The 20,609-nt window shown below is 30.8% G+C and overlaps 1 protein-coding gene across 10 annotated transcripts in view; it reads right to left on the reverse strand.

The window, feature by feature from the left end:
• LRRIQ1 (leucine rich repeats and IQ motif containing 1) overlaps positions 1-18,959 on the reverse strand; it is a 188,908-nt gene extending 169,949 nt beyond the window's left edge. For all 10 annotated transcript variants that reach the window (XM_036236956.1, XM_036236958.1, XM_036236955.1 and 7 more), the window contains exons 1-7: positions 18,894-18,959; positions 15,424-15,568; positions 14,183-14,294; positions 10,462-10,553; positions 8,521-8,638; positions 7,795-8,018; positions 4,389-4,463 (exon numbers count right to left, since the gene is read on the reverse strand). In XM_036236956.1, the coding sequence (XP_036092849.1) occupies positions 4,389-4,463; positions 7,795-8,018; positions 8,521-8,638; positions 10,462-10,553; positions 14,183-14,294; positions 15,424-15,567 (765 nt within the window). In that variant the 5' untranslated portion in view covers position 15,568; positions 18,894-18,959. The remainder of the gene's footprint in view (positions 1-4,388; positions 4,464-7,794; positions 8,019-8,520; positions 8,639-10,461; positions 10,554-14,182; positions 14,295-15,423; positions 15,569-18,893) is intronic.
• Between the last annotated feature and the right edge of the window lie 1,650 nt (positions 18,960-20,609).

The raw sequence follows: 20,609 nt of genomic DNA on the forward strand, positions 1-20,609 counted from the left end.
AATAAATTTTAAATAATATTTAGGAGCTTCTATACAATTAAGTAAGTTAGTATTCTAATATTATGGCTATACTAATACACTGAGATTAAATGGAGGAATTCCTTGAGGTTAGAAAGTATATGAAATAAAAACCACACAGAGAAAAAGTTAGAGAAACCACAAGCCAAAATTTGTATAGGAGAAAAAAACTTCAACTTTCTAAGATGAGAGTTCTGATAAAGGAGATACTCAGAGTTAGCACAGGGAATACAGAAGCAGGGAATTATTTTGTGAGACTTATGATACCAGGAAGGTAAGGCAAAACATATGTGTATGCAATATGAAGAACTAGCCTAGTCATACTACTTATCTTTTCTCAACTATTAGGAGAACTGATAAGCATATATTGAATTAAATGAGATAACATGGAAGTAGGTGAGGAAATATCATTGGCACTAGAATCCTAAAACAAAAGTAAACAGATGAACAAAATTCAGCAAACATTTGAGTAAAACTCATATATATGATGTGAGGCAATGAAAATACTTTAATAAGGAGAAGTAAGAAGCAATTTCTGAACAAAAAGAGTTACTAACCTAAATAAAAATTTAAATAAAGAAAAAATTAGAAAAAAACCCATTAAATAGAAATAAGCTCATACAAAAATAAAATGTAAAAGTTCAGATTAAAAAAAGACTCAAAAAGTCAAAGTAGAATAGCTAAACAGGTGATTGCCTAAAATCTCCTTCAAAATTAGGTGTTTTCCCAAAACAACATACAACATAACAGTAACACAAAATATACCACAGAGATGCCGAGGAGTAAAGGAGATCAACACAGATGTTCCAAGATTACTAGCAGTTCCAGAATAAAGAACTGAGAAAAATTAAAGGAGATGGAAGAATATTTTTCATTTCCCGCCCCCCCCCCCACAAAAGGGCATAAGATTAAGAGCTGAGTTAACACACACACAAACACACAGAATATACTCATATAAATGGTTATAATAGTTCAGAACCCCAAGAAATGTAAGGTCTCTGAAGGCAGTTTATATTTTCTATTTGATTCACTGCTGTATCTTGAGCACTTAGAGTAGTGCCTGGAACACATTAGAAAACCAGTAAATATGTAAGAAGTGAAAAACCCTAAAGCTTCAAGAGAATGCAAGGAATGAATATTAAATCTGCAATCATCGCATAGGTAAAAAGATTAAATATGTGATGGGGTTATTTCTTTAAATTGTTACAACTAAATGATAATAAATCTAGATGTAAACTCTAGGAAATTAATTATTCAGTTTTAATCCATTTCCCATTTAGAAAAAGAAAAAGTACAGCTTGCTGTCAACATTAATTTAACGTCCCGTGTAGGAATGCTACATTTTCTAGGCTTTGACACTTTCAGTGATCAATAATTACTATATTTTGCAAATGGCAATACCACTACTAAAAACAGAATACTATAAATAGAATGATGTCATTGGTTTCCAAACTATCAGTATACTAGAACAGTGTGAAAATAATAAAAGTGAGATATTTCACGGCTAACTTCAGGGGTAAAATCAGAACCGTAATCAGCAAATTATCTCAGGGTAAATGCTGTAGCCGCAAGCGCTGCTGGTGAATATTCTTGGAGCAAATGGGAAATCGGTTAAAAGCAAAATTAAAATGTTTTAAGGATGCAAAGACTGAGAAAATTTGCCATTCGAAAATGTTTCTTGCCAAAGTGTTTAGGTATATACTATAGGAAGTGAAAACTGAGTCCATAAAGTAGGAGAAAGCTCAGGATTCAAAGAACACCAATGATCAAAAGACCACTAGCACTTAAATTTTTATTCTACGGAAAGCATCATTTCACTTAAGAAGTCAACTGCTAAGTTTACTTTTGCTCCTTTTTATGTAATGTGCTTTTTTACTCTGGCTGCTTTTAAGACACTTTCCCCCTTGTCTTTAATTTCAATAGTTTACTATTAAATTTAAAGGTGTGATTTTCATTGTATTGATTTTACTTGAAGGTCGTTAATCATCTTTGAGTGTTTAGAGTGATTTTTTTCTAAATAATCTGAAACCATGTTAACTATTACTCTTCTGACACATTGCTTCTGCTTCATTCTCTCTCCTTTCCTTTCGAGATTACTATATTATACATTTTTTATCTTTATGCTATATATCACCTATTTCTTTTCTGATTTTCCAACTTCTGTACTCTCTGTGCTTTAATTTGGATATTTTCTAGACCTTACTAGATTCACTAATGTTCCGTGTCAAATCTACTGTCAAACATCCACTTGATTCATCCAATATGAACTTTTAATTTTATATACTGAACTTTTCAACTCTAAAATGTATACTTGATAGCTTATTATAGATTCTAATTTGCTTTTCATATCACCTATCTGAGAACTATTTTGCTATTGCATTACAATTTTATCTATTTTAATGATTCTCCTAACTCCAACATTTGGGTTCCCTGAAGGTGAAATTCGATTCGAATTTGACCTCAAAGGCAAGGAGAGTAAAAGCTAAATTAAATGAATAGGACTACATCAAACTAAAAAGTTTCTGCTCAGCAAAAGAAATTGTCAACAAGGTAAAGAGACAGCCATCTAAATGGGAAAATATATTTTCAAGCAATGCTTTAGATAAGGGTCTAATATCCAAAATATACAAAAAAATCATACAACTCAATAACAAAAAAAAACCAAATGATCCAATCAAAAAATGGGCAAAGGACCTGAACAGACACTTCTCCCAAGAGGACATGCAAATGGCCAACACATACATGAAAAGATGCTCAACATCACTAGCTATTAGGGATATGCAAATCAAAACCACAATGAGGTGCCATCTCACACCTGTTGGAATAGCTATAATCAACAGGACAAGTAGTAGCAAATGTTGGAGAGGTTGCACAGAAAATGGAACTCTCATTTACTGCTGGTGGGCTTGCAAATTGGTTCAGACACTATGGAAAACAGTACTGAGGTTCCTCAAAAAACTAAGAATTGATCTAGCATTCCTTCTATTGGGTATTTACCCCAAAGATTTGAAAACCATAACCAAAAAGATATTTGCACACCAATAGCAGCATTATTCACAGTGGTCAGAACATTAAAGCAACTGAGGTGTCCTGCAATAGATGACTGGCTAAAGAAGCTGTGGTACATAGATACAATGGCATATTACTCAGCCATAAGAAGAGATGAAATACTATCATTCACAACAACATGGACGGACCTTGAGAAAAACATTCTAAGCGAAATAAACCAGGCTGAAAAAGTTGAAAATCACATGATATCACTTATAGTTGGGATATAAACCTAAAAGCAACAAACCAACAAAAGAAACAAACAGAGACTCATGGACATGGACTATAGACTAGTGGTTACCAGAGGGTAGGGGATGGGGGAGGAGAGGAGAGGTAGATGGCATAAAGGAGGTCAAATATAGGATTTAGGGGGAGGGTGAAGTGGGTAAAAGGGATCAAATATATGATAGCTGAAGGCGACTGGACTTCGGGTCCAGTTGAATATACAATATATAGATATCAAATTATAATGTACACCTGAAAATTATATAATTGAATTAACCAATGTTACCCCAATAACTTAAGGCAACTGGTCTTTGGGTCCAGTTGAATATATAATATATAGATATCAAATTATAATGTACACCTGAAAATTATATAATTGAATTAACCAATGTAACCCCAATAAACTTAATTTTAAAAAAATTAAAAAAATAAAGATAGGCAGTAGGGACAATCATATTATATTGTACAATTATATCAAATCAACATGTTGTACATTTTAAACTTATACAATATTATATGTTAAAAATATTTCAAAAAATTATGGCCAGTAGAAACCTACCTTTTCCGGTATATGTTTATATAAATAATGACTTAACAGGAAATACAAAGAAAAATAGTATATTAAGATGAATAGTAAGATTATGAGAAATTTCATCTACTTTATGCTTATAATTACTTAAAATAATTTTATATAAAAACTGTGGGGTAAACAAAAGTTAAAATTTAATAAATATGTCAGAATCATCTCAAGTTCAAAGGGGTTATTTAGCACATACAATGAACTGTGTTCAAGAAATACAGTAAATTTTTATAATAATTTTCAATCATATGTTCATAATTATGTTTCCTCAAACATTAAAATAAATTTTAGAATTATAATTTTATAGAGACATATTCATTCATTAACCAGTTTATTTTCATTTTCTGGACATTCTATTTCAAGAAGAGTCTCTCATGATTAATGAATATTTAAAGCTTTAGTAAATTAATTCCTACACTAGCTAGGCAATATTATTTTAAAATGTCCATTTCAAGCATAGTAATTTATTTCAAATGAAGAATAATTATTGTACTGAGTAAAAGCAACAAATAGATACCTCATGCTGTTTGAATTTCTCTTTCCACATTTTCTCTTCTTTATGGAGTTCATCATTCATCTTGTCCTGTTCTTGCTGAATACATGGCAAAATTAAAATATTATATTGAAATATCAAAAATATTCTATTCATTACATATAATTCTCACAACATATATTTGTAAATAATGGTTAAACTAAATCACCCAATGGTCCTCAGTTATTAAAACTGGGATAACAACTTTAATCACAACCTAAACTGTCATATTTATAGGATTTTCATTTTTAACACATAAAGATGTCTGTAACCTTGGAAAGTGTTTTATCTATTTGAGTATGTTTATTCACATAATAAAGAGCATCAGCTATAAATATTGTTGGGCAATGCAAAAATTACAAATACTGTTTGTAAGATGGGCTTTGCATTACAATATTTTTCTCTCCACATAATCCCATTTGATTCACACATATATCAGTTCAGTGGGTAATGATTTTCTTTTAATAACTCTTTATTAGCACGTATTTTGTTAAAGTTCTGTAGAATAAACAAAAATCAGTAAAATATAATCCCTTTACTCTAAAACTTTACCTTTAATATGGGAACACTATCACAAGTTCACATATTACCCCAAATGTAGCAGAATAAATTCATCACAAGAGAAGACTATAAAGGACCGCAGTAGGAATAGGTGTTATAATTAGAAGATCATGATGGATTTTATGCTGAAGATTGTATTTGAAAAGACTAGGCTTTCGAGAGTCTAAACTGACATTTTAGAGGTTTATTAAATATTTTTGAACTAACAAAATGATTATAGCTCTCCTTTCAGGGAAAGCATAATGTTACATTAGAGTTAGAGACAGAAAGCCATGGAGACTCTAAGGAAATCAGTAAAGTAGGTATTAGAGAAGTGTATGTGAAGATCGATGAGGGATTTCTGTAGATAGCATGGCAAGGAAAGAACAGATACAAAGACAATATAAACATGAAATTGCCACAATTTGCTAGTTGACTGCATATAAAGGAAGTGGGAAATTTTCTTTGGACATTATCTTATATGAGCTCTGGCAAATTTTGAGGGGATTTAAGAAGGGAAATAGCATTTTCTTAAATAAATATCCTCCTGAATGGACTACAGTAGATGAATTTGCGGACGACTAAAAGCAGGGAGATCAATACAGTAAATATTCCAAGTTAGAACTATGAACTATGAAGAAGCAGGAGATAGATGGATGAAAAGATAGAGAATACAACTGTTAAAAGGAAGAGACTAATAAAAGAGAAGAAAGAGTCAAAAATGGTTCTCACTTTTCTAGCTTGGACTATGATGATAGTGTGGCTCATCAAAATAAAAAAAATACCTGAGGAGGAGCACGATTCAGAAAAAAAAATAATGCATTCAGTTTTAGATACATTAAGTTCTGAGTGTTAAGTATCTGTAAAAGAGTTATGCAGTTTACTTTTTTTGTTATAAATATAGATTTGGTTCCGAACAGACAAGGCTATGATGAGATTATCAAGATTAAAGTATATGGAATAAGAAAAGAAAGAGCAAAAGATGAAAGCCTTTGGATTGTATTCAAGGAAAGAAAAAAAAGAAGCTTAAACGGACATCAAGGAGGGAGTTCCAAACATGTAAGAAAGAGAATCAAGGTAGTGTGGCCCCACAGAAGTCAAGGGAAAGAGAAATGGTCGACGATCAAATTTTTACTGGCATAAAATGCTACAGAAGCCAAAATAAGAACTGAAAAAAGAACTGGTGAGTATGGTAACTTAGAAAACATTGGTTATTTTTGTCAAGATCAGTTTCACTCAATGTAGTAAACACCTAGCAGGTTTATGATTAAATGATACATAAGAAAATGGATATAGCAAAAATGACTACTCTTTTAAGAAGCTTGATTATGATAAGTACAGCTAAAGAGCTTGCTAAAGTGAAACATGAACAAAGGTGATATCATGGTTGTTCCTTTGTTTCGTTTCTAGGATGTTTATAAACAATAAAAAAGGAAGAAGTTGATAGGGGTGTTCTTGCACATAGGCAAAAGCAGGGATAAATTGGAAAATGATAGAATACAAAGCGAGGAGGAAAAGCTAGCCTTTGGTAGAAGGAAGAAACTTCTATTATTGAGATATTGAGATAGAAGCAAAGGCAAAAAAATAAAAAGGTGATTATAGAGGATAACGCTAACTATACATGGGATTAGAAAGAAGAGAAAGCTCATAATTGATGCAAAAATGTTGTGTGATCATATACTAATAATGAAGAGGGAGCAGTTGGGTGGAACTCTTATGGAAAAAGATTTACAATAGTGCTTTTGGAGAGTAGAAGAGGATACTGACAAAGGACACAAACAAGAACTACTGAAAGGAAGTGAATCATATATTTAGAACATCATTATAAAATTATGGAGTGGCCCCACCGGAAAGCTTTTAAACCCCAATGCATAACAAAGCACACATTTAGGAATCACGAAGCCAACTAATGTCATTTTTTAAAATTATCATTTTATGATGGAAATGATCACATTGATCTGGTCTGTGGGAAGGAAAATATAACTAAAGAAAAGCTAAGGATTTTGTTTACTACTAGAAAAAGACATGGCCAAGTGGTTCTACGATATAATTATCTTTAACTTGTTTATTTTCTATATAATTAGGAAATGCAACGTACTCAACATGGAGGGCTAGAATACCCTGAACTGCGTAGGTGACCATAAGCTAACGTTCTCTATATCGAACACTTAGATCTAGCAAGTTCTGAGCAACAGTTAAGTCAATTTTAGTGATCTAAGACACAGAAGTTGGTCCTGCCTGCTACCTGGACATTCTGAAGTTCCTGAGAGCCCCCAAACAGGGTCGTAAAAAATCATCAGTTTTGCAATATGACACTACCATCACCTGAGGGTGTAGAGCTCCTGGGGTGGTGTTGGGGGGGGGGGAATCAAAACAGCACAAAACTCCTCCACACCAAAAAATTTCTAGTTCAAGGAATTAGCTCAATTCTGGAGATGAAGTGTAAACTATCATCCACAAGGTTGAACCTCTTTAACCAAATGATTTTTACATAATTGCTATATGTTAGAACACATTGCGTGATTTAAGAAAATTCTGTTGCCTTTTCCTATTATTAGAAGGATATAAAAAAGCAATAGTTTATGCTATAAATGTCAGCTTTTCTAGGACTATGTTTGAAACTTCATAGACTATAGACATTCCCACAATCCAAAGCAGTATCTGAAATACCAATGAATTTCAATAAAAACTAACCAAAAACATCATGTGAAATATTGATCCATAGTAAATTGCTTCAGGAGTAAGTAAAAGCCATAGAACAGAGTTCAATCTACCCTATAATCCAAAACATCAATACTCTTCAGCAGTAGCTGTAATTCAAAAATATATTTGAAAAACGAAAAAAACTTACCTTCCGAATACTGTCTAATTTTTTCTTTTCAACTTCAAATTGTTTCATCCAGTGACATCTCTTTTCTTCTTCTTCTTGAAATTGCTTTTCTTCTCTATCCCTTTGAGCTTTGATGGTTTCTTTCTCTTGGTCTTCTAGTTCTTTTTGTTTGTCTTGCCAAGCCTCAAAAGATTGCCTTAATTTTTCTTCTACTTTACAGTATTCAAAATTTATTTCCCCATCATCTGCATTCATGAAGAAAAATCATATTATTATTTTAAGATCAAATCTGTCAAAAGTGATCCAGTGTAAAGTATAAAAGTAATTTTTAAATGAAGAAATAATTTCACATATTACCAAAGTAAAAGTCATAAACTACAAGAAAATACAGTCTTTAACACACATGCGAATTCCATTAGAGTCAATAAAAAAGCACATAACTTGCCTTAAACTAGTCCACAAAAATTAATATAAAAATGTGTGTGTATGTGTGTGTGTGTGTGTGTGCCTGTGTGTAGGTAAGGAATACTTAGGGGATATTTAATAGATTTGAGGCCGGGTATATCTGTGTATATCCAGCTATAGTATGGAAAATTATAAATATATTTAAATCAAGTTAATTTAGGAGGCACAAAGAAAACTATGAGAAGCTATAATTTCAAATATTGCAATTGTACTTTTCTAACTGTCCGAAGAAAAAAACTCAATTTCGAGCTATGATACGATAAAAATTATCAAAAATAACACCTGAAAAAACATGTTCATCCACAGGCAAGTGATGAGAACCAAGCTCTGGTACAGAATCAGGACTTCCATGATGGGTTTTACTTCTCAGAAATTCTTCTTTTTCTATTTCAGATAATATCTAAGAGGTTAAAAAAGAGTACCAATGATTAAAGAAACCACAATAGAGAGTAAAGCTATCATTTTAACAATATATTAAATATTTACACATACATATCTAGAACTTTACTTCAAAACTCTCTAATGCAGTTCTACAGTACATTAGTATATACTGCCTTTATGGTAAGTAAAAATGTTTATCTCAAGCAAGCCTACTGTATTTTATCCTCATGTTTTTCAGAACTCTAACCGCTCTATAATATTAATCTACAATATCCAATTAAACTCCTTGATAATCATTTAAAAATATTTCTACTAATATTTGTTTTCCACCTAATATATTTCTATCTTATTTATAGTTATTGCTCACATATACAATTGCTAATATATTCAATATGTTTAAAAAACAGAACTATTCTCTAACCTGAATTATACATGTCATAATTTTGATGAGTATTTTTCCATAATTAGATTTCCATCATAATCTAGTTGGAAAGAAATAGGCTCTCTAGTCCAATGAAATAGCAGTAAGATGATTCAAAACTAATATTTTGTTTTAGTGTTACCAAAAGAGTGTCATAGACATACATAAAAGTGATTTTCATATTATTTTAGACATCTTAGGCAGCAGGAATAGAATTAGATAAAAAAAAAAAGAATTTGGTAAAATGAAAGTTAAAAATGAATCCAAGATGCTGAAATTATAGAAGAGATTTTTTTTTGTAAATGTATTTGAAGGGTATTAATCAAAAATGTTAGCTAGCTCTTTTACTATTTTTAATTAAATTTATTAGGGTGACATTGGCTAACAAAATTATATAGGTTTCAAATGTATAATTAAATAATACATCATTACTTGCACTGTATTTGCATTGTGTTCACCACCCAAAATCAAATCTCTTTCCATCACCATATCTACCTCCCCCTTTCCTTATCTACCTCCCCCTTCCTACCTTTCCCTCCTTTAACCAATAAACTGTTGTCTGTGTTTATGAGTTTTTGTTTGTCTTGTTCATTTGTTGCTTTCAATTTTATATCCTAAATATGAGTGAAATCATATAGTCCTTAATCTTTTTCACCTGACTTATTTTGTTTAACATGATTATCTCAAGATCTATCCATGCTGTCTCTCCTTTACTCTTATTTTTTAGGGATATTTAATTCTATCTTTTGAAGAAAACTAAGGCAAGATGTTCCATGCTTAAAGTTTCTTCAGAGTATTCAATGTCTCTGCTGGAACATAGTACATTCCTAAGCAAGGTAATAAATAGGAGGAAAACATCACGTAATACAGTTCTATTTTATCTACCACACATTAAATTTCTAAGTATTAATGCTTCAAATCACTATTGCTAATATTTTTAAAGATTGAAATTTCAGTGGTTTTGTATATATGCCAAAAAAATAAAACCAAAAATAATATGCTTAAACATAATTATTATTTTTTTTAATTTTAAATTATAGCTGACACACAATATATCATTTTATATTAGTTTCAGGTGTACAGCATAGTGGTTAAATAGTTATATAATTTATGAAGCAATTTACCTAATTAGTCTAGTACCCATCTGGCACTATAAATAGTTATTACAATATTATTGACTATGTTCTCTATGCTATGCTTTACATCACTATGACTATTTCATAACTATCAATTTGTACTTCTTAATCCCAACAACTTTACACCCAGTCAGTCGGTCCCCCAATCCTTTTCCCATTTGGCATCCATCAGCTTGTTCTCTGTAAATTAATTTTTAAATCAGTGAACTACCATCCTATATAAAAGGGAAAGGTAAAATTCTTGCTGTAATATTGAGTACTTTCAGTCAAGTGTTGAACATATACCTTCATTAATTGGTCTGGATTTTCTTTAGATTCAGTTGGTAATTCTATCCTTAAATGCATATGATTATTAGAAACTGCTCCATAATTATAGCCTAGAGAAATAAAAAAATATTACAATTTTAAATATTAGAGTAGGGCATAACATGCTAAAATCCTGAATCTTTTCATTATCCTTTAATCTCAAATTTTATTATAGTATATTCTTGATCAGTAACTCAAAATGACAGAAAAATAATGAATAAATAATAGAAGAAATTTATAAACTTTATTCTAAAAAAAGTAACACATTTTGAAAGCACTCTAATTCTTTATCACCTTTCATATTTTAGACTGAAGTTTATCTTCCATCGTACACAGAATAATACTTTGATGGTGCAATGAAATTTTGATTAGAAATCGGCAAAAGTTTATTTTACCTACTACAAACAAGCAATATAATCATATTGAGAATACTTTAATAAAAGTATAAGTTTAAAATATTGTAATTACTAAAATGTGATTAAAGTGAATTTTCATTCTTGATTTTATAAGTTTTTTGTTGAACTTTCTCAGGTGTTTTTTTTTATCATCTGTGAAGATATAGTTATGTTTATTTATTCATTTAATTTGTTATATCATGTTAATGTTTCCTAATAGTAAACTATTTTTTAAAGATGACCATTCTACTGATTAACTGACCATTTACATCTATTTTGTCAGACATTATAGATGTTCTTCAATAGCTGTTCATAACCTTTCCTGTATGCTTTCCTATGTGAGAGGCTGAAAGGCGAAAATAATAATAATGGTAATAATAGCATTCTCCAGATTCCTTTAAAGCTAGGTTTCTAAGGGTGATTTAGGTTCTATCAATTATATATTTGTATGTCTTTATTTTCATAAAAATATTATGTGTGAAGAGAGGCAGGGAGCTATATTTTAATATTTTTTTTTTGACCCAGACCATGATAGAGGAAGATTTGGTTTGAGATAGATGTGTATAGTAGAGGATAAATGTCTCTGAATTTCTTAATTATGTCAGACAGCAGGACCTGCCCAGTTCTACAATGTATATGTGTATATATTTTGTCTGACATTAAATCTGCAGTCTGCTTCTTCAGTTATATTAACCATTTGTTATTATATTGGCTAGTCTCCAATGATGTCTCTTCTATACTTCCTGGTATGTACACCTGTGTAGTTCCCTCCTGCACAGAACATAGGTTAACCCTGTGTAACCTTATTAAGGTGTGGTAGAAATGAGGCTGCATAACTTCTGAAAATAGGTTAAAAGCAGCCTTAAAAAGTTCCATCTTAGTCTCTTGGTATTTTGTTCATGGTATGTTCCTTTTCAATACCCAGGTGCCATGCAAGCTATGAGGAGAAATCACATATAGGTATCTCCAGTTGACAGCACCAGCTGAACTTCCAACCAACAACTGTATCAACTGTCAGCCATCTGAGTGAGCCATCTTGGAATTACAATCCAGTAATGACTTCAGGTGACAGCAGCCTTAATCAACATCTGACTCTAAATGCATCAGATAAACAAGCAATAACTGCTCAGCTAAGCCCAGCCAACCCACAGAACTATAAAATATAACAAATCGTTATTTTAAACGACTGCTTATTTTGGAGCAAAAAATAACCAGAACATCTACTTTACCCATAAAAACACGCAAACAAATACCTCCTCAAACCTTACTGCTTAAAGTAGCTAAAATGGCTTCTGATAACTACAACTGAGCTCTTTAATCAATACATCTATAGTCATAAATGAAATTAGCTTCTGGCTTATTTTGTATGTATTATACTTGTACAGTTTTATTATTAAAATATGAAGCATTTTATAAATATTATATAATCTGTAGAATTTCTGCTCCTTGATGGATTTTAAGAATTTAATTGCAAAATTATTCCTAATTTCTAACTACATTTGAAAAGAAATCCCTTCCTACCTTCTTGTCATATTATTGATTTAATAATGTTTTCCATTTATCTTATACAATTTTGATAATTTGAATTTTCTTGGAAAATTATTCTATTTATTAAGACTATTACATATATTTGACTAGAACTATATATGAGTTCTCATAATTTTCTAAACAACTGCTGTAGTTATAGTTATATAACATTTTGTGTAACTAATTTTTCCTTTGATTTTTTCATAATTAAGCTAGATAACTGTCAAAATATTTGTATTTTACTTGTATAAGTCTTAATTAAAAAATAAACAAACCATTACCCCCTCCCCCCGCCCCATAACTCAACTATAGATAATCACTGCCAAATTTGGAGCATCTTCATATAGAGTAAGTCTTTACATATCCATTCACACAGATGCTCAGGACAAAATTCTTCAAGCCACCTTCCTTTCTCCCTTTCATGCTAATCCACCAATAAATCCTTTTGGTTCTTCTATCTTAAAAATGGTTTCTCGACTATGACCATTTTCATCATTTCTACCCCAATTACTCTCATCTTTAACCATACTATTAAAAGTTTTGTAGTAGACTCTTATAAAAATATTATGTGTGAAGAGAGGCAGGGAGCTATATTTTAATTTTTTACCATATATATTTTATATTTTACCACCTCAATGCACCTTGTCTACACAGTTACCGATAAGACTGTCTCAAACTGTAAGTCCTTAGTCAAAAACCTTGATATATGGAGAAAAGAATTCAAAGTCCACGCCATGGCTTATAAGAACCCTATGTGGTTCAACCCCTTGTTTTCTTTGATACAACTACAAAAGCTAACTGTTCTTCAAACACATTAAGCCTACTCAGTGTGCCTTGACCCTTACAATTCTCTCTTTCTGGAATATTGGCTCTCTGAATAGCCTTGCGGCTCATCTTCTCAATCATTAAGATATCCATGAGGTTTACTTTCTCAGTTATTGCTCAAATATCACCTCAGAGGGACCTTCCCTCATTACCCTATCTAAAATAGCAATCTCCAAACTCTACCCCCTTATCTTGATTTTTTTCCCTCTTAGCAACTATCTCTATTGAAATGTTACATATTTATTTAGTTGTTTATTGTCTGTCTTCTCGTATTGAAACATTAGAACAGGAAAGTAGAACTTTTGCCTATTTTGTTCTCTTCTGTCTTTTCAGTGGCTAGAACAAATCCTTTTACACAGTAATACCTGTTGAATAAATATCTATGGATATCCACATTATAATTTATGCTAACACTTGCACAAATGATCTTGAATTTTATAACAATTTTAATAATATATTATGACTATTTCTTATGTCATTAAATAATTGTCTAAGCTACCTTTTTAAATGAGTATACTATTGAATACAACAAAGTCCTGTTGAACATTTAAGTTGTTGCCATTTTTCCTTATAAACTAAGCTATGATTAATTCTAGTTAAATCTCTGATCATTCTTTTATTATTAGAATAATTCCAAAAAGTAAATTTGCTCAGTTGAAGAAAATAAAGATCATTATGCTTCTTAAATAAATTTTATTTTTCTCTAAAAAAATAATCCCATGATTAGTTTTCTTTTCTTTGATGTGAACAGAATGTCTGGTTTTTATTAGGATTGGTGGCTAATATTTATTGGAGACATAATGCAGGTAGTGAGGAAAATAAATAAATGAACTAAATTGAACATTCTATAAAAATTATATTAGAGATAAATGTATGTATCTGCATAAAATAAAAACTTCAAGAAGTTAAATTTTTCATACTTACATAAAATGTATATGCCAAACTATACTTACTCAAAACAGCAATATCTTCAAAGTCTTGAAGAATGAGCTCTTCAGCAGTTTTACTCTTATTCTTTATAATGGTAATGTAGTGAAGAACTGATTCAGGTAATTCGCCTAAATCCTAAAAATTTCAATAATGAAAGAAACTATAAAATTGTTTATCAAAACTATGTCAAATATTCCTTCCTTCAGTCCACACCAAACATTTGAACAAAATGTGTAAATGAAGTTAAAGGGTTCCATAGAAAGAACATAGTTCAAACAAATATATTTGGTTAAAATTTTCTTTTCATTTTCAAGGTGTCATGAATTATATCATGATTATTTTTGGATTTCATAATCAAATGAAGAATCTAGGGGGTTTCTGTATCACTTAAAGTGGATAAAAAGATATAATAGTGTAAAAACATTAATTTTTCCTAAAGTAACTTATAGGTTATTGAAATTCTAATTAAAATGCAAAATGTAATTATGTTTTGAAACTACAAATGAGTTTTTTTTAAACAAAACTTAGTTGACAATATTTTGAAACAATAAAACAACTAAAAGAATTGAACCCATTTAATATTTATAAATATAAAAACTGCAATAGAGCAAAAATTTAAATAATGGCAAAGAAAAGATAGCCTGGATAGATCATATGTATAACAAATATATATAAAACATGACAAATCAATTGAGAAAAGGTGGATTATTCAACAAGTGACACTGGGAACATTAGTTTATTCAAGAAAATTTCAAATTAGATCTTTATTTTATAACATATCTGAAAGTAAATTCCCATTGGATTAAAGACTTTGATGTAAAAGAATAAATCCATGAACGTGTTTTCTAAGCATATAAACATTGGGGAGAATACACAAATGAAAAAGATAACATGTTTGATTCCAAAAAAGTAACTATTTCTATAGGTCTAAAGTTTTAACATAAATTTTGCTTTTCATCCATCTATAATCACATTAGAATACTTATGATTAAATTTAAAAAGCAGAATTCAAATATATATATATGTACATAATATAGTATAATCCCAGTTTTACCAAAAAATGCACATGTATATATGTGGAATTATAAGTGATTTTTATCTTCAACATACTTTTTGTATTTAAATATATATCAATATACATTTTTTAAAGTTGATACTAAGGATAAACATGAAATAATTGTATAAAACACATTGAGGATGTAATCTCTCTCCTGAAAAGCTTACTCTAATTAAAAGTCTCAAAAGTCCAACATTTAACACTTACTGTATCACTATCATCACTCTGGGTTTCTGATTTTGAATCACTACCACCATCATCTTTTTCCAAGGAAGAAATGCTGATTTTATCCAGTTCAGCTTCTATTTCTTCTTCGAGTTTTGCATCATCATCATTGTTATCTTCCATCATCCTTCATAATAAAACACAGAACTATTTAAAAGATATTGAAGAAGTCAATAAAATATATGGGTTCTTAAATGTCATACCAATTCAACATTGTTCTACATAAACATGTTTCAGTTTAACAAACTTTTATCACATCTTATTATGGTTGTACCATATATTAAAAAAAAAACATTGCTCTCTCTCCATTAATTCATTATTTCTTTAATGTTTTACTACAAAATGATTCCAATAATAGCCTTTTAATTCTCTAAGGGAAAAGTTACTTGGAATGGGCTAGCTGACCTTCCCAAACCAAACTTCACAGTAAAACTCATCCTTGTGGAAATGATTTATGACAAAATACCTTTGAATAGCTTGAATATTCAGAGATTAAAATATTCATAAGAAAACAATCTAAGTCTATGTATGGGGAAACATTTAGCTTGTTTCTATTCATTAACTCATAGTTGTTCATCTTATCAGAGATAGCCGCATGTTTTTCCAATAATAATATGTAATAATGGATATGTAGCATATAAAATATTTATTTCATTTAAATCATTAATGCTGATAATGAATATGGGTCAATCAGTACATTACAGCTAATCTTTGCATCATCATCATCATCATAACCACCATTATTGGTTTCCATGTAGTGAGTACCTGTGACAAGCTAGGCCCCAGAAGCCATTTGCATGATGGATAATCTTCAGAATGATTTAACAGGTTGAAGGCCATTATAGTCATTGTATAGATGAGAGAACTGAGATTTGAAGAGGTTACTTAACTCTCCATACTCATTATGCTCATAAGTAACAGGGGCAAGACCCTGATTTAGATATCTTGAATCTAAATGCTGTGCTCTTCACTATCAAATGGTCTCCAAGCTGTCAAGCTATTCATTTGTCCAGCGATCCTTCTGAACATCTCTTTGTCCAATAGTCTTCGAATTGCAGATTATAACACATTAATGGATCAAGAAATAATTCAGTAGCTCTTGATTATCAAGTTTTAATAATAAGATAGGAAAAGTTAGAATAGGCTGGAAAAGAAACTACCAGGTGCATTCACAGCAGTGCAAGGTGTTAAAAATACATTGATTAACCGAGACAACCTATTTTCACAGTTTATAGTCTAGTTAACAAAAAAAAAAAAAATTAAACATCCTCATTTTTCTATTTCTTTTCCTTCAATCTCTTCTTACCCGTCTTACCAGGGAAGAGGCTTCTTTTCCTAAAAAAGGGTTATTCTCTACTTTTGCTCTGAATTTCACAAATGCTCACCTACTGAACTGTGCTCCACCTACTATTCCTTCTGTTTACTGACTTGCCGTACATTTTATTCCACCGGCCCCCTCTCCGCATGAACACAATGAGTTTACTCCCATCCCTCCCCCCAAAAAACTTCTGTGCCTGCCTTTCTTCTAATTATAGATATCACATTTCTTTGTTTTACAAATAAATGACTTAATTAGACTGATCTACATGTATTTCCCTAGTATTTATCCCAGAAAAATGAAAACTTATATTCACACCAAAAACTGTACGAAAATGTTCACAACAGTTTTATTCATAAGAGTACCAACCTGGAAATAACCAAACTGTCCCTCAAAAAGTGAAAGGTTAAAGCAACTCTAGTACATGCATACCATGGAATAATACCAAGCAATATAAAGAATAAACTATTAATACATGCCACAATACTGATTAATCTCCAGAAACTATGCTGAGTAATCAAAGCATGACAAACTATATGATTCCATTTCTATAATATTTTTAACTGACACAGTTTTATAAATGGAGAACAGATTAGTAATTGCCAGCAGGTGGAGTAGATTCGGTTGGGGAAAAAGTAGTTATGGTGATAAAAAGGTAACAAGAGAGATTCTTGTAGTGTTGGAAATGGTTAGTATCTTGATTGTGGTAGATTAGTGAGCATACTCAGATAATAAAAATTATGTAGAGCATATATACACAAATGAATACAAGTAAAATTGAGGAAATCTGAAGCAGATAATATCAATATCCTGGTCATGATATTATACTGGTTTACAAAATATTATCATTAAGAGATACTAGACAGTATAAAAGGATATTTCTGTATTATATGTGACTTTACAATTATATCAATAAAATTCAATTAAAGATATTCTAAGTACTAAGAAAACAGGTAAATAAATTATAATGGATCCACAGAATGAAATGACATACAAATCCTTTAAAAAAAAAAGTTCCTTTACTGTACTTTTCTGGAAAGGTAGCCAAGAAGAAATAATTGAAAAAAAAGTGGCTGAAAAATATGTAGAGTGACATTGCTTTTATGTAATCACACACATATACACACATACTTTTTTTAGACATAGAAACTTTCTTGAAAACATTAAAGAACTTTTAATTTTCATTTCATACCTTTATGTGGAATCATTTTTAAATAAGGAATATGTACTACTTTTATAATTTTAAAATCTAGTTCAAAAATACTCATTGTTATCCACAACCTCCTTTCTCCAAAGAAAAGCAAAACAACACTACCAGGGAAAAATGCTTACCCGTAATCTAACTTAAAGTGCAATCGAAAGCTTTATTATGTAGAAATTAGTTTTTGTTTGTTTGTTTGTTTGTTTGTTTAAGGTAGCTATAAAGCAGAATGCACTGTATACAAAACTTTATGTAGGAGGAAAGGCAGGAGAATAGGGTATAGGTAAGAGTCACTTGCATTATATGACCCTCTACGCTCATCTACTGGCTCTTTAGATCAGCTCTGTCCAATTACACATTCAAGCACATATGGAATTTAAAATTTTCTAGTAATTGTTTTTAAAGTAAAGAGAAACAGGTGAAATTCATTTTAATGTTTTATTTAACTCATTTTATCCAAAATATTTCAACACATAATTATCAATAAAAATTAAGATCAATGTAAAAAGTGGGAAATCTTAAGGAACTCCACTCTTCGACTATAGTTTTCCAACTATAAAGGGAGCGAAATATACTTTCAAAGGCAACAAAATTATATGAGTAAAGGGAGCGAGAAAGAAAAGGGAACCAAAGGAAGGAGAAGGAGAGGGAGGAAAGGAACTGCCACTTAGAGCCGGTAAAAAAATTATCGAAGATACCCTAGAAAGTCAGATTAGACCTTCAAGTTTTCTGTGAGCTACCAAAATTTTCAAGTTCAAGAGAGCCTTGAGCTTCACGGACTCGCGCAGCCACCCTTTCGGCACGCGGCCACCCTCCTCCTTTGCCCTAAACCCTGGCCTTGGCAGAGGGGAACCGGCTCAGTCTGTGTTCCCACAGCATCCCCTTCCCTCCTACACCACGAACCCCGGCCTTGAGGGGTCTCGGCTCACCCACCAGTAGCTAAATTTCTCCTCGTGGTTGGAAGACAGCGCCCAGAGGCTCCAAACAAAGTGTAACCATGGCAACAGCCAATCCCAAAGATGGATCAACTTTTCCTTACCGGTGCCCCAGTAGGACAAACTACCTCCAATCGAAATTAGAACTAACGCTGCATCCCAGGAGCTGGATACGGAAGTTAGGTAGATTCTAATATTTTGATAATTTTGGAAAGTATTTAATAAATAAACTGTATTTTGTTACAAATATTCAAGTAGAGATAGCCTCATCTTTAAATTGTTTGTGATCTATCTATATTTATTACTTGGATCTAATGAATGTTGAGTTGCTTATGTAAATTGTTCATTCCGCAAAAACTTAATTCTGAATAGTGATTTGTGGGGTCTGGAAATATAAAAGAGAAGCCATAAATCGTTTGTCTTCCATGATAACAGTTTTTTTTTTTTTTAAGAAAAAAATCAATTGTCAATGTCAAACACCTCTAAATTAATGGATATATGGGGCAAGAAATTAGAAAAAAAACATTTTCTGGAACGTTTTACTATAAAATTTTGGCGGTGACACTCACTATTTTAATACGAAATTTGAAATATAAGCGTTTACCATGTTATTTAATTTTAACTTAAAAATAGATCAAAGTTTATTTTTTTGTGGAGCAAATATATAGTGTACAAAATATGAAATTTTATTTTAGTTAGTAACAGATATTTCTCATTTTAATTTAAGTTTGCAAAGAAAGCATTAAATTCCAAGAGGAGGTGGTTAAGCATAATTGTAAAAGATATCTGACATACAATAAGCTAAAAGCAAACATTTCATGGAACTTTTGAAAGGACATAGACTATTTCCTGGTAACAGTAAACTTATATTGCATCAATATAGGAACAATATAAAGTTAGAAATCAGTAGACTTTTGATATTGAAAAAAACATGTTAGTTTCCCGTTCAAGAAAGATAATGATCTTCAAAAATAAACTACGCCTGGTTTTAGATCTAATTAAACTTAGGATATTTTCATCAAAGTGCATCCTAAAATGCTCCCCGCTTTTTTTAGTTTAGTTTTGTTGCTGGTTTATAAACTATTCAAACTCTTCAGTTAAAATGGTTAGACTACCATAGGTTGAAATCCACATGTAAAGTCTTAAGATTAATTTTGTTTGTAATTATGAAACCATTTGGACTTCTAAAAAAATATAGAATCCATTATTAATTAATAAATTAATTTCTAAATCCAATTTTAAATAGCTTAATTAATAATCAGCTAATTTGAAAATGATGTCTAGATTGTTTTCCTTCTTAAAGCTTACCCTGTCAAACAAATATTCATGTTATTTTTTACTTTGGATGAAAACTGATAACTCTATCAATTAGCTATACCTTAGTAATCGTTAATTTATATCACTAATTATGGAACAAAATACAATACTCATTTAAAGTAGTTATAGATTATAAAGCAATTAAATTGAAATTACTATATAATGATGGAATGCTTAGCAAAATTTATTTAATTGCAACCTTCCTAGAAATTATAGCCTAAAATTGAGTGTTAGTTTGCCCATAATCTTTTGACCTGAGTACTTTTTCTTTTTTAATAAATTACATTCTTTTCATTAAATTTTGTTCTTATTTTGAAAATCATTCACAGGTCTGGTTGGTTTATAACCTATTGGCCTAACACAACATATTTCCCTAAGAAGCACATGGTATTTATTG

The sequence above is a fragment of the Rousettus aegyptiacus genome, unplaced genomic scaffold (genome assembly GCF_014176215.1).
Source record: "Rousettus aegyptiacus isolate mRouAeg1 unplaced genomic scaffold, mRouAeg1.p scaffold_m13_p_2, whole genome shotgun sequence".
Taxonomy (NCBI): domain Eukaryota; kingdom Metazoa; phylum Chordata; class Mammalia; order Chiroptera; family Pteropodidae; genus Rousettus; species Rousettus aegyptiacus.